Source organism: Poecilia reticulata, linkage group LG21 (assembly GCF_000633615.1).
Source record: "Poecilia reticulata strain Guanapo linkage group LG21, Guppy_female_1.0+MT, whole genome shotgun sequence".
Taxonomy (NCBI): domain Eukaryota; kingdom Metazoa; phylum Chordata; class Actinopteri; order Cyprinodontiformes; family Poeciliidae; genus Poecilia; species Poecilia reticulata.
Window position 1 is genome coordinate 21,979,722 of NC_024351.1, and position 12,780 is coordinate 21,992,501.

Below are 12,780 nucleotides of genomic sequence, written 5' to 3' on the forward strand. Positions count from 1 at the left end.
TTGGTAATGTGTCACGGCGGCTCTGTGTGCCACCTGGATGCAAATCTGACAGGATTTTCTTCTTTCTTGGTTCTTCCTTGATTAACATTCATAGTTGAGTTTGTTCAGTGTTAGTGCATTGCTTTAATTATTATATTTAATGGTCTGAAAAGGATTTTTGTTTCTGCTAAATCAGCTCAAGTCTACTTTTTCCCTCTGTTACATTTTCCCTTTATTTTGTTTCAATATTACAAATAGCACTAAAATGTTAATACACACAACACTTACCAAGACTCATCCTCTCCATACATTACCTCACACAAGGAAAGTGTTTTCTTTTTCATTTGCATCATCATTTTCCTTAATATGCTATGAATATGAATATTCCCAATCCGGCTGTAACTGAGAAACTAATTTATTTCTAATAAATGTCTTTCTCTGACCTCATACAATTTATATAAATAAAATGTATAAATTTTATTTGTCCTGTTCATTGATATTTCAACTTGGTTGAAAAAAACAAACAAAACAAGACTTTTCTAATTGAAAATTGGATTTGAACATAATTTGCCCCGTTATTATGCAACCAAGACAGAATCATGAGCAGCATTTACTTGATAAATAAACTCAAATCTGTAAAGTGCAGAATATCCTTGGGCAATGACAGCGGTTTTATTTGTCTTGTTTTTCTGGGAATGTTGATTCTAACAGGCTGCTTTGAAGGAGCGTGTGGTTTGCAGAAATAACTAACAAACTGGCACACGGCTCCTCTTGGCATGACCAATTCTGCATAAGCAGTTCGTTTCAGTGCAGACTGCGGCTGCTAGCAGGCTGTCACTTTCACATTGTGTGTGTGCACGTGCATGTGTGTGTGTTTTATGTCTGTTAAAAAAAAAAAAAAGTGTAGCCAGGGACAAATACTGGAATCCAGAAGCTTAAATTATTTACCAGTGCACCGATGTAGATTTGTAGATGAATTAAACAATTGTTTCTCATCAGTCTCACATTTGTTTAAAGGAAAATATTTAGATTAAATTCAAGGTTCAACATAATTATGCATTTTAATCGCAGCTATTCAGTAGGTTATTAAAATTGACAAAGCATGTTTTCTTAACTGCTTCTCACAAAACAAACCTTTAATTTGCAGGTTTTTCACAGCAAGACCAAAGATCTTCTAAGACTTTATTCTTGTAATTTAATTTTAATTTTTTTTTCTTAATATCGCCCTAACTTATACATTACACCAAATGGTAAAATAGTTTTTATCTGATGAAAATCCCAATGACTGCATAGAGTCGCATTTGTTGAGTCTCACTGGAGGTTTAAGAAACTGATGCCAGGTGATTTTCATAGTAATAATAAGTAAATACATTTAATAGCAGCAGTAGTGCCTGTGGTGGTTTTATCTAGTTGAGGAAAAACGGCTAAACATGTGTTGTTTGATACATTCTTTGTGTCTTGTGGCCTTTACTGACCGTTTTGACTGACTGTTGGGCAAGTGCTTGTTACACTGCTGCCTTAGCATGATGCTATCTACTTTCCATTAACCGTAGAATTGTGCAATACATTTCCAATAATACATTTGTTTAATGGAAACACTCTAATTGTTTGAAAAATTTGTCAATAAAAAAATATTTGCTGACATGAGGTGGTTTTTCAGCCACCTCATGTCAGCAAATATTGAAGTAAATGTATTTCGCAAAACTTCCATGGGTATGGAAGTTCCAGAAACACTTTTTTCGCATCATACAAATCACATGATCAATTACTACTTGATAAAAACCACAAATAAGACATCAGGAAGTAGTAGAAATATGATGGTTGATTTAGGGGTTTCTTTGGACAATGTGTAACTGGCTCCACCAGAGCTCTCACAGCATCACAGATCATAAAAAGTTGTGTGTCATTTTACAGTGTTGAATCCATAACTCTTCTATAAAATGGCCGACTACAATTTCCCCAAAAATGCTGCATACGTAGCCTCTCCCAAGTAGGCGGGGCTTGTTGCTGCATCACCTGAATAAGACGTCGACCTCTCCTCTGATGGCTGATAGATGATGAGTGCCATCACCATGACTGGAATATGAATACATCTCTTGAAACCGTTTACATCAGTCACTGGCATGATTTATCACATGAACAAACTTATTCGAGTGTGAATTTTGGAGAAATGTAATGCAAAATTTGGGGGGTGGGGGGGGGCGGGTTCCAACATTAGTAGAATAGCTAATGTTGAGAAAAACCTGCCACAGAATAACAAATATTTAAGCACATTTCTAATGGAAATGCAATTACTTGCATCCTGTAGTTCCAGCCCCTTTAAAGCCTTTCCACACCCATCAGGAGGCGTTAGAGAACCAAATTCATCCAGATCAGAAGGACTTTCCAGGAACTTTCTAGAAACTTAGCTTGCAGTTTAGTGGTCATTGTGTATAATAGTCACATACTGATTGACAGAAAGGAGTGAAAGATACCACACTGACTGAAGCGTTGACAGAACATTCAGTGTGTATTTCCTTTATGTGCAGCAGAATGTGTAGGCTAGGCAAACGCATGTTTCTGCTCTGCTTTCATCTGCCTCTGCAGAAGAGTGTGTTCCAGTGCCTTCACAAACACTTTCTGTTTGGATTGATGAACACTTTAAATCTGTGTGTTTGCGTGTGTGTGTGTATTGGTCGCCCATGAGGAGCAGCCTGGGGTGTGGGGAGCTAACATGCTGTAACCGAGCCAAGCAATGAGCCAGGATCACTATTAGGATCCGCTGGGAAATAACACGTAAAGAGCCATCCTGCAGTGTGGGGGCGGATCCGGGGAAATAAGCCAACGCTGGTGTGAAACTGTCATCTCCCTGAACACATGCCACCGCTTCCTCCATGCTCATATACCTCCGAATGCATGGAGAACTTTCTGTGGCACACACCTGCTCATCTCAAGTTTTCTTTTGCTGAAAACACACACGCACACACAAGTTGAAGTACGTGTGAAACACAGCGAGTGACACACTCGTATCATTCCCATCAGTGTCTTTCTTGCTCTCTCACGCACACAAACAGTCCTCTCCTGAGGCTCTGCTCGTCTGGCCTGAACATCTGCTTTTACAGTACCGTCACATCTGCTGCTGCCAGGGTGACACCAACGGATGTGATGCGTTTGTTGATCTGTCGTCACTGGATACATGAGCTCAGTGCGGTGGTGGGTGGATACCAATCCACCCATCTTATTCTCTTAAGTCTATTATGTGCAAGTTTGAATCAATTTGAACTTTAACCAATTCTACTGCTTCTGAAGTTACGTATTTGACTAGGGCTTCGCTAGGGGGTTCTATAGCGCCCCCTGGAAATGTCACAGCACCTCCATAATAGCCCCATTTTCTTTTTTTATCTAAGTTAACATTCTTTAAATGTGGTTGTTGTGATAATTTCCTCGCAAAACACAACCAATAGTTATGTATTGAGTAAATAACAGAAAATCCCATTTTCTACCACCCAAATTTCCAATGACAAAATCTACAGCCTGAGAGGAAACCGTGCATAAAACAGGAAAGGTTGCAATACCTGTTAGTCAGCATGCAAAACTTTACAGATTTTCATCACATCCCAGAAAAATCCCAGAAAAATTTATCAAAGTTTGGGATTGTGAAGTGACTAAATGTGGAAGCTCTAAAGTCTTGATAGATTTTTTTAATATGCGGACTTGAGAACATTGTAAAAAATGAACTCGGGTTCAATAATCCGGTACAGTGAGATGAAATTCTAAAGCAACAGCATTAGCATTTTCATTCCAAAGGCTCCATCATAAAGCAGGTCGTTGAGTTCAGACCCGCCATCACAGCTGAATTAAGAAAGCTTAGTTTTTCACAGAGGGATGGGGTGTTACCTTCAGTCAGACGTATCCACTGCTGTATTCGCTGGAGAATGACTCAAACCGCATGTGGCCATCGTCATGGCCACTTGATAGAAATGTCAGCAGTGAAATTTTTTTTTTTTTTTTCATATTTAAAAAAACTGCACATAAAAGAGCAGGGTGATGTTTTAAAACAGGTTCGGGTTTTGCATAGAGTGTGCAACTTGCACCAATGGCTCGTAATAACTAGATAAAACTGAAAAAGAATCAGGTCAAGTTTGAAATATAGATATAATGACAGATGTTGTTTTTCTAGTTTATTTCTACAATATTTCTACTAAGAATGACATTAAAAGTACTAGTCATATGCTTTTACATCTGTTTTTCTTGTAATGTGGTTGGAATATGTTTTTTCCCCCACTTCTTATGATTTCTCGTACTACAGAAAAGAAGATAAATCAAGATACATTTTTTATCTTTATTTTTAAGTCCTAAAAATATTGAAAAAAATATATTTTTGTTTTTCTCTTTATGACAGAAATTTTCCTATACACTCTAAAAAGTGTATTTGGGCTGCAGTTCTTTTGCTTTTGCTATGACAACTTACTTTTTTGTGTTCATTTAACTCAAAACTTACAAATCTTTAAACTAAAGAAACTTTTCACTTTGACTTTACTGAAAACAATTGAGTTCAATGCCAGTTTGGTATCCTACCAAACTGGCAACTCAATTTATTATAATCATCCAACTCAATTCACTAAGTCTTTCCGTCTCAATTTGCTAAGTTTTTATAACTTAATTCATAAGGAGGTTTAACATGACAAATTTAAGTCACTCATACTCAAATCATTTATTTTCTTCTAATAAACATTTTAAATCTCTTTGACTTAATTCTACAGAAAGTCAACTCAAACGTTTAAGTAGTTCCAAACTAAATTGTAATACTCTTTTTACAGTGTCCTCTAAATACACAAATCTTTCCCTTAAATGGCCTTTTTACTTTGACTTTACTTGAAATAATTAAGTACAGTACCATCACTGACCAGGGACAGACTCCCTGGTCAGTGACTGTGGCTCTGTGGGTAGAGTGGTCATCTTGTGATTGGAAGGTTGTAGGTTCAATTCCAGCTTCCTCCTGCCACCTGTCAATGTGCCCCTGGGCACTTAACCCCAAGTTGCCTACTGATCTGTGCATTAAGTGAATGTGACTCTAGTGTAAAGTGCCTTCAGTGGCACTTTACACTAGTGCCACTGGAAAAGCACTATATAAGTTTATTTACCATTTTTGAAGTAAACTAAATRATTTGAGTAAGACTGACTTAAATCTGTTATTTTAAAAATAAATTAACAAATTGAGTTGGATGATTATAATATATTGAATTGGTTAAACTTAATAAATTAAGTTGGATAAACTTAATTGAATTGCTTGTTACCTACAGARGCAATTCAATTAAGTTGGTTCAACTATTTTCTTTTTAGAGTGTAGTAGATATTTATCTAAAATTATAAGTTGACTTTTTTCAAATAGTCATGTGACATTTACATTCTATTTACGTTATTCTGAGTTTTATTTAGCTGACCTGAGAGTAAGAATGTCTCTCTAGGTGCATGCACATGGAGTTTCATTCATTAACCCAGCTGTKAGTGCAGAATGAAGGATATGACCACATGCTGCCCAGCTTGGTGAATGAATCCTCTGCAGCCCGTTGGTGATRATGACATACTTTCCCTCAGAATCGTTCTTTGCTGCCTCATTTCGTCTCCCATTAGATCACTCAACACGTCTTCCTTCCTTCTCCCTCAGATAACGGCTTTTGACGAGCTCCAGGCTGACTTTAAGGTGCCGATCGATCAAGGCAATCCMCTCCATGCGGTAGGTGTTCATTCTTTTGTCGTTTTYATTCACATTTCATCACAGTGGATTTGAGTTGAGGTGAGYTGWATCACATCACAAGTTTCTGAATGTTTGATTGTTAATGTTTGAGGGTTAAAATCCTGTCYTGATGAATTATCAAAGTGAAAACRAAGAATTYCACATTGGTCATTCAAGCKTACATGAACGCTACGTACAATTTAAGCAAATCCTACAGAACAGCTCAAAATGGTTTTTGCCAAAAGAAGGGCAAATAGTAGCATTTAGCACCACACATGCTTTCAACTTACAGGTTGAACTTTCAAGAGACGTTATGAAATGGGAAGTTAAATTAGAAGGGGCCTATGAGGACTGGTAAAACTTCAGCCAAGTTACAGTAATTGGTAAAAAAAAAAAAAAAACGAGAAAAGAGCAAAATTGTTAAGGTGATTAATCAGATTTGAGGAAATGTTGCGATTACTTGTGAAAATTTGCAAGTCAGCGCAAAATTTGCAATTATAAGTGACTTTGCATTAATAGTTGTGATCGTAGCRTCCCAATGTCCTGGAGGGGCTGRATGYCCAACCACTSTTATTAGAATTAGCAATGTTCATTTAAGTTGCTAGGTTACTACAGAYCCAGCTTCAACAATACAGTTTGAATTAAAGTTGAAGTCAGAGACCTCTTAGAAGCTTACCATCTGCCTGGTTAATCTATTCTTAAAGCAGTTTTGATGTCTGTTTGAGAACATTGACCTTTTGGAAAACCCAACTGTGTCTGAGTGCCAACCATCTAAGTGCTGATAAGAGACCAGGTTTGAGGTAATCATACATTCATTACTGGTAGCAAAGCAAACAAATCTACCATGATAGACAATGTTCTTTCATGGTGCAATGTTCTTCACCTTGACTCTTCCAAACACATTCCTTGTCATTGTGGTGAAACATCTCAGTCTTGGTCTCACCTGAACGTAGAGCTTTCTGAATGTGCTTCCTATGTAATGCTTAACCCTTGTGTCCAGAAATGGGGTCCAACCGACCCCACACACCTAAAACTTGTGTCATTTTCCACAGTCCTCTACGTTTGCCTCAGTCCTTGCACACACAAGGGTTAAAAAACACGGACTAGGACTGATATCTGAATCTGTGCACAGAAATCAACAAATTTAAATGATGCCTACCTATTCTGTCAAGAAAAGTGATTCAAATATCTATAAAAGCCGCAACCAGTTGCCTTTGACATTGTGGATGCCAGATTATTGACTATCCATTGCATGCCTTGCTCATTATTGTCTCGTAAGACCGTAACRTGACAGGATGACAGGAAGTAAAGTAGTAATGGGTGATTTAAACTTCTAGRCTTTTAAATGACATTACTGGGTGTTTTTGTAAGCAAAATCTTATTTTCTTCTGCTTTTTGTGTCAATTAAAATCCTCTTGGAAGACACACAAGCAAGTTGTTCTACAAATCTTTTTTGTGTCGCTTCAAAAGTTTGCTTTCGCCTTTAAAACTGTCTAGAAACAATGCAGAGAGGTTATGGTTCAGAACATAGAGCATTGGCCTGCTCAGACAATCTGCCCCTAATAAAGTTGTTTAGGATTCCGCATCTAAACTCTTCTCCTTTGAGTCTTAAGGGCTTTTACTAACTCAATAATGCATCACAAAGCACCAGCAGTTGGTCTGAAGGTGACTTTGACTTAAGAGGTCTGCAAAGTACAGTTTCTGTGGCGTAATGACTTCTAGATGTCTTTGGGGATGAGCAGGAAAAGGAGGACAGAAACATTAGAGAGGGAGTAAAACTGACAGAAAAATGGGAACTTGCGTGAACATTAAATTGAAGAAGGAAGCAGGTAGACAGGCAGAGGAAGACCTGGCTGAAGGATTTTTGAAGAGGCATAACTAAATTAGTCAGCTTGAAAGGTATTTCAAAAGTCTGACAGCAGTGCATTAGACAGATTTCCCCCCACTCAGAAGCACTTTCATATTTTGTCATATTTGCATATCATTATGCAATAGAGAACGCATCAAAGAATCCAGCAGGGGAAACAGGTACAAAAGGTTTCATCTAATTTTCCCTTGCTTGAACTTTTCTTTCCCTCCATCTCTCCAGGTTCCCGAACCCCTCCTTTTCCTGTTCCTCACTGCTGCAGTAGGTTGAAGACGTAGCCCTGAACTTCCTACCCCTGAAAGACGCTTTCATGAAGTTGCTATTAATTGGAATTTTAATTCAAGGTTAACTTCTGTTTTATTTTCTTCCCAATGTTTATACGGCCAAACCTGTATGAACGAAACGAATGAGGATGATACCATCCTACCTGAAAAACATAGACTCTTATGACAACTCTTCATGTGAGTTATTGTATGTTGAAATATGAGATTCACCTCTTGATTACTTTTAGTTGAAAAGCATTTATTGCAATAAAAATGATTTCTTTCAATAAGTATGTTTTATCCATCTGTCAGGTGGTACCGATGAAATGTCTCTTCAGTTGTTAGTGTGGAGAGGAAACTCAAGGTTAGCTTGTTCAACATCATTTAAGTCTTTGAAAATAACGTAAGAGGAAGAAAGAATAGATCTTAATTCTGTCAGTGAACATACAGGATTTGGAAATATTAGCAGTCTTTAGTGAACATCAACTGAAGCTTATGGACATAAAAAAATAAAAACACTATCTATATCAATGGTTTTGTAATAAAAACAAGCAACACCTTTACATTGTATATTTTTTCTAAATGAGTGCATAATTTGAACTACCCTAAATAATGCAATGACAATGTCATATTGTGATTTTTAATATTTTTAACTTTGCGCCTTTTAATCCTTTGGGTGGCAGATGTGACGGTCAGACAGAGGAGGAAGCGGTTGGGTTGTCCCATTAGACCGTCAGTTCCCAAAACCACACACACACAAAAAAAACAAACTCGTAAAGAGTTTTGACTCTATTGACTCTTCAGAAACTTGGGGATCTAAGTACCTTATGAACATCATCATTCACTGACCCAGCTCTGTGATGTTACAAGGTCTAATCACTTTATAGCTCAGTAGTTGTCGTTCCCAAAAGCTTCCGCTAACAGCTGACCATGGAATATTCAGTAGCAAAGAGATTTTATGAAAACAACTGCACAGATGGCATTTTATCCAGGAACCATGCTGGAATTCAATGAGCGCTTGAAAGCCACTCTTTTTGTTTTACCCCTGATGGTGGAAGCAGCCTGCATTCCTGGATTCTACAAACCTGGAGCTATGGATGGACCGATCCACTTTTTCACTTTCAATACAGATATCTGAATATCGGCCGATACTGATACAGAAAAACAGATTATTTAAAACTCTGACATAAAAAAATATCTGATAAAACTGTACTAGCATAGCACACTTAAATACACCAGTATCTTCACAAGCTTAGTCAAACATGTAAAAACAACTTGAATTATTTCACTCAGTGCAATTAGGAGAATAACAGCCAATGGAAAATAAATAATAAAGAAACTGATTAAAACAAAAGGTTGACTACCTTTGGTCGAACATGTACATAAAAAATAAACTGCAACAAACTTTCTTTCAAATTGTTGAGAATGTGGAATTAGGAATTTTAATATAATGTAAAGTAATTAATAAAGCATGACGTCGCTCACAGCACAAAGCGTAGAATTAGAATTAATAGATCTGCCCTTATGGATTGGTCACCTTGTCACCAAYACCTRATCTACAATGTTTTTTCAATATCAGAACYGATACAAATATTAATATGGGCTCAGTGCAGCTCTAATTATAAAYATACTGGATTCTTTRCATTCAAAGATTTTTCCTGGTGTAAGTTTGGAACATCTTTATGGGGCAAGCACCCAGTCACAACTGCTCACTGTGAGTCCTCTGATGGATTCATGGCTGTCCTCCCAGCTTATCTTCCAGTCTTTTATGGGAAATTGATTTCACAGCTGTTAACATCRATGGACATCCACCAACGCTTCGTCACCAGGGCTTCATTGTCCAAGCTGGTATAAGGCAGTTCTGCTAAATTTGCTTTTAAATTGCTCTGCCTGGAYAAGTGAAGGTCGATCTAATGTCTCCACCTCGTCTACGCTCTTCATGCTAGTTTGGAGATCAATTACTGAGCAGCATTTTGAAAGTCATTCAGCCTAACTGCCCCCACATAACAAACAGAAATGAGCCCCATGCAAAAACTGGATGTCCATGAAAATCTTTTGCAGAAGCTTCAGGTCGATCAGCCTTGAGCCGTCATACCCTTAGGGCAGGATCTGCACCACGGCCAGTGGCTACCGCTATCGCTAAAGTACTACATAGTCCTATTATTTGCACTTTATTACTCTATCTCAAACATGTCTGACCCAAATAAATGAATTTAAGAACTGAATTTGAATTTCAGAACTGAAACTGAATGATGAGAACTGATACTGAAAGTAGCTATTGGGCTGACTAGAATTTCACTTAGATGAAATATCGGCCGATACAGCTTCAAAACAAATACATTCAGTTTCAAAATATGAAAATCCATCTTAATTTAGTGACACCCATTTCTAAACCAGTACACTCGATTTGAAGTTATGCTAATTCAAATTCAGTTTATAAAAACATTTATTCAAGTTGAACAATTCAGATTCTGCAATGTACCATCCAGTGGAACTCATTCAAATTCAGCTTCAGACGGCACAAAGTTCTGCCAATAGAACAGTTCTACCAACAGTAGCTGTGTTTCCATTACAAATGAGCTCCAAGGTATGTAGATATTCCACTAATACCGGGRRAAAAAAAACACAATTTCACAATTACGTTGTTTCCAWTAAATAAGAAATGCAATTAAAATCACATGTGAATGAGCTTCTTCRTSATCCTSCCACTACTTCCTGTCATCTTCTTCTTTGTGGTTTTCACCAGTAGTAACATCCGGTTGTTGATCTTGTGAGTTCTGCAATGCAAATAATGTGTTTCCATTGCAGTTTTGAGAAATAAGCCAATTTCAATGTGGCTGAAAAACCACCTCATCCTAGAGGTGATGAGCTCTATGCAAATTTATTTTCAAAATAAATTTGAAAATAAATTCGTTTTCAAATTAATATGTCAAANGGGGAGGAGACGACCGTGACTACACAGTTGGAGGTGATTATGCAGAAAACTGCAGAACAGACCAGACGGAGTCTACAACACCTTTTAGTTTACTGGCAAATGTCTAAAAAAGGGCTGAAACTAGAGCTAGGGAGATTGATCCAAAATATTGATAATATCGACACCAAATATGYATCAGGATTGGATCGATACTACTGTGTACAGGTGGGCTATACTACCAAAAAATATCACGATACATTGTTTAATTTATCAATAATGATATCACAGATGATATTCCRCAGTTTCAGCTTTTTTATATTGGACTTATTCAAACAAATATAAAACTTCAAAGCAGTTTTTTTATGTTCTTTTTGATGTAGTCACCAGAATAAAATATATGTTCACATATAAATGTATACAAAAATCAGACAACACAAGTCAAAGAAAATGTAAAACAAATAAATTAATATAAATGTGAACTAAATTTGGCCAACAAAAAAAACCATCTGAAATCAGCTWCCAAGTGCAAATTAAAATACTTAAATACACAAATGAAACTGACTGCTGTGGTTCAACAGAACATTACTTTTACAAGATTTTCCACCTTCAAACATTATGTACATCACTATGAATATTATGTTAATATGGATGGAGGACTTCCTTTTATATTTGACCACTGAACATCCAAACATGTCACATAAAAAAAAAAAACAAAACATGCCAACACTTACATTTTGTGCTCACTTCCTAATCAGGAACTTTGTTCATTTTCATTTCTTCCATCTGTCACATAAATCTCAATTGAAGTAATTGTCAGTGTTTTGAATTTCAGTTTTACTTTAGATACTTAMGTCTCAGATTCCTTATTGAAAGTTTGCTTTATTTTTACCTTGTAGTTTTTCTTTTTTTTTTTTAATAATAAAAAAGATTGTTGTTCTTATTTGCTCTCAAATGATGATTTTTTTTCACTTTTGTTTAGGTAAAATTAGTACAAGTCATGTTAATATTTTACTGAAGTATTGTGTAGACACCTATAAACTTTGTCCACATTCTGTCTTACTACAAAACTACCAAAAATTAAGAAGTTTGATGTACTGCTCTTAAATAAAACGTATCAGTATCGGCAATACGGACACTTGGTATYGGATCGATACCAGAATATGCAGTATCACACACCTCTAGCTGAATCAGATAAAAACTTCAAACTTTATTCACATTGCACATTTATTTAGCTTTCTGCTGGAGACGCCAGTGAGAACAGATAGATCTTGCAGTCGCAGCGCATCATAAGCTGGGGCTCCATACTGGGAGAAATCATAATTAGGAAGAGGCTGCAGAGCCAAGTGAGCACGTTAACACCAGCCACCTGCCAAAATATTCCCACTATTTCACTCCTATCAGTCACTTTTGGCAGGAAACCCTCAAGATCTCATCTGGTTTCAAAGGCCCGAACTGAGGGGACCAGAAAAGGAAAAAACCCAAACCGACTCCTGCTCCCGTTTGGCCTCCTGGATGAGAGGTTAGGGCAGCAATGCTTAAAAAGAGCAAGTCTGCTGAGTCAAAGTGCCAAAGGCACAATGAAGCTATAAATATAACGAGAGAGTGTAAATTAACACTTGGAGAACCAGAMGATAGAGGAGAACATGCAAAGAAAAGTTAATAGGAACAAGTAATGAACAGTCCTGACTGAAGCCCATTAGAAGTTCTTTCAGCAGCTGATATGRGAAGAAAGTCTCTGAAGAGGAAGAGGAAGACAAATGGCTTCACAGAGATGGGCATCTATCAGACGGATCACATAAATCAAGCTCTACAGGCCAGCTGTAATTAACTGCACGGATCGTTGTGATCTGTGAGCTTCGCTGTAATACTTGGCTAGAGATCTCTGACAATGTTTGCTGCCACAGGAAAACCTTGTAATCAATGAAAGGTTTTTGTGTTCACGTTTCCTAAAATACAGAAGTGCTTAAATGCCAAAACTAGGAAATAAATAGAGGAGCAATATCTCTTTAAAATGAGAAACTTTCTTGTTTTAACGAGACAT

At 37.0% G+C, this 12,780-nt stretch overlaps 1 protein-coding gene across 3 annotated transcripts in view; it reads left to right on the forward strand.

The window, feature by feature from the left end:
* The window catches only part of cnih3 (cornichon family AMPA receptor auxiliary protein 3), a 79,436-nt gene that overhangs the window by 12,393 nt on the left and 54,263 nt on the right, over nucleotides 1-12,780 (forward strand). For all 3 annotated transcript variants that reach the window (XR_532515.2, XM_008398569.2, XM_008398566.2), the window contains exon 2: nucleotides 5,627-5,695. Coding sequence is in view for 2 of the 3 variants with exons in the window: in XM_008398569.2 (XP_008396791.1) it covers nucleotides 5,627-5,695 (69 nt within the window). In the remaining variant the exon portion in view is untranslated. The remainder of the gene's footprint in view (nucleotides 1-5,626; nucleotides 5,696-12,780) is intronic.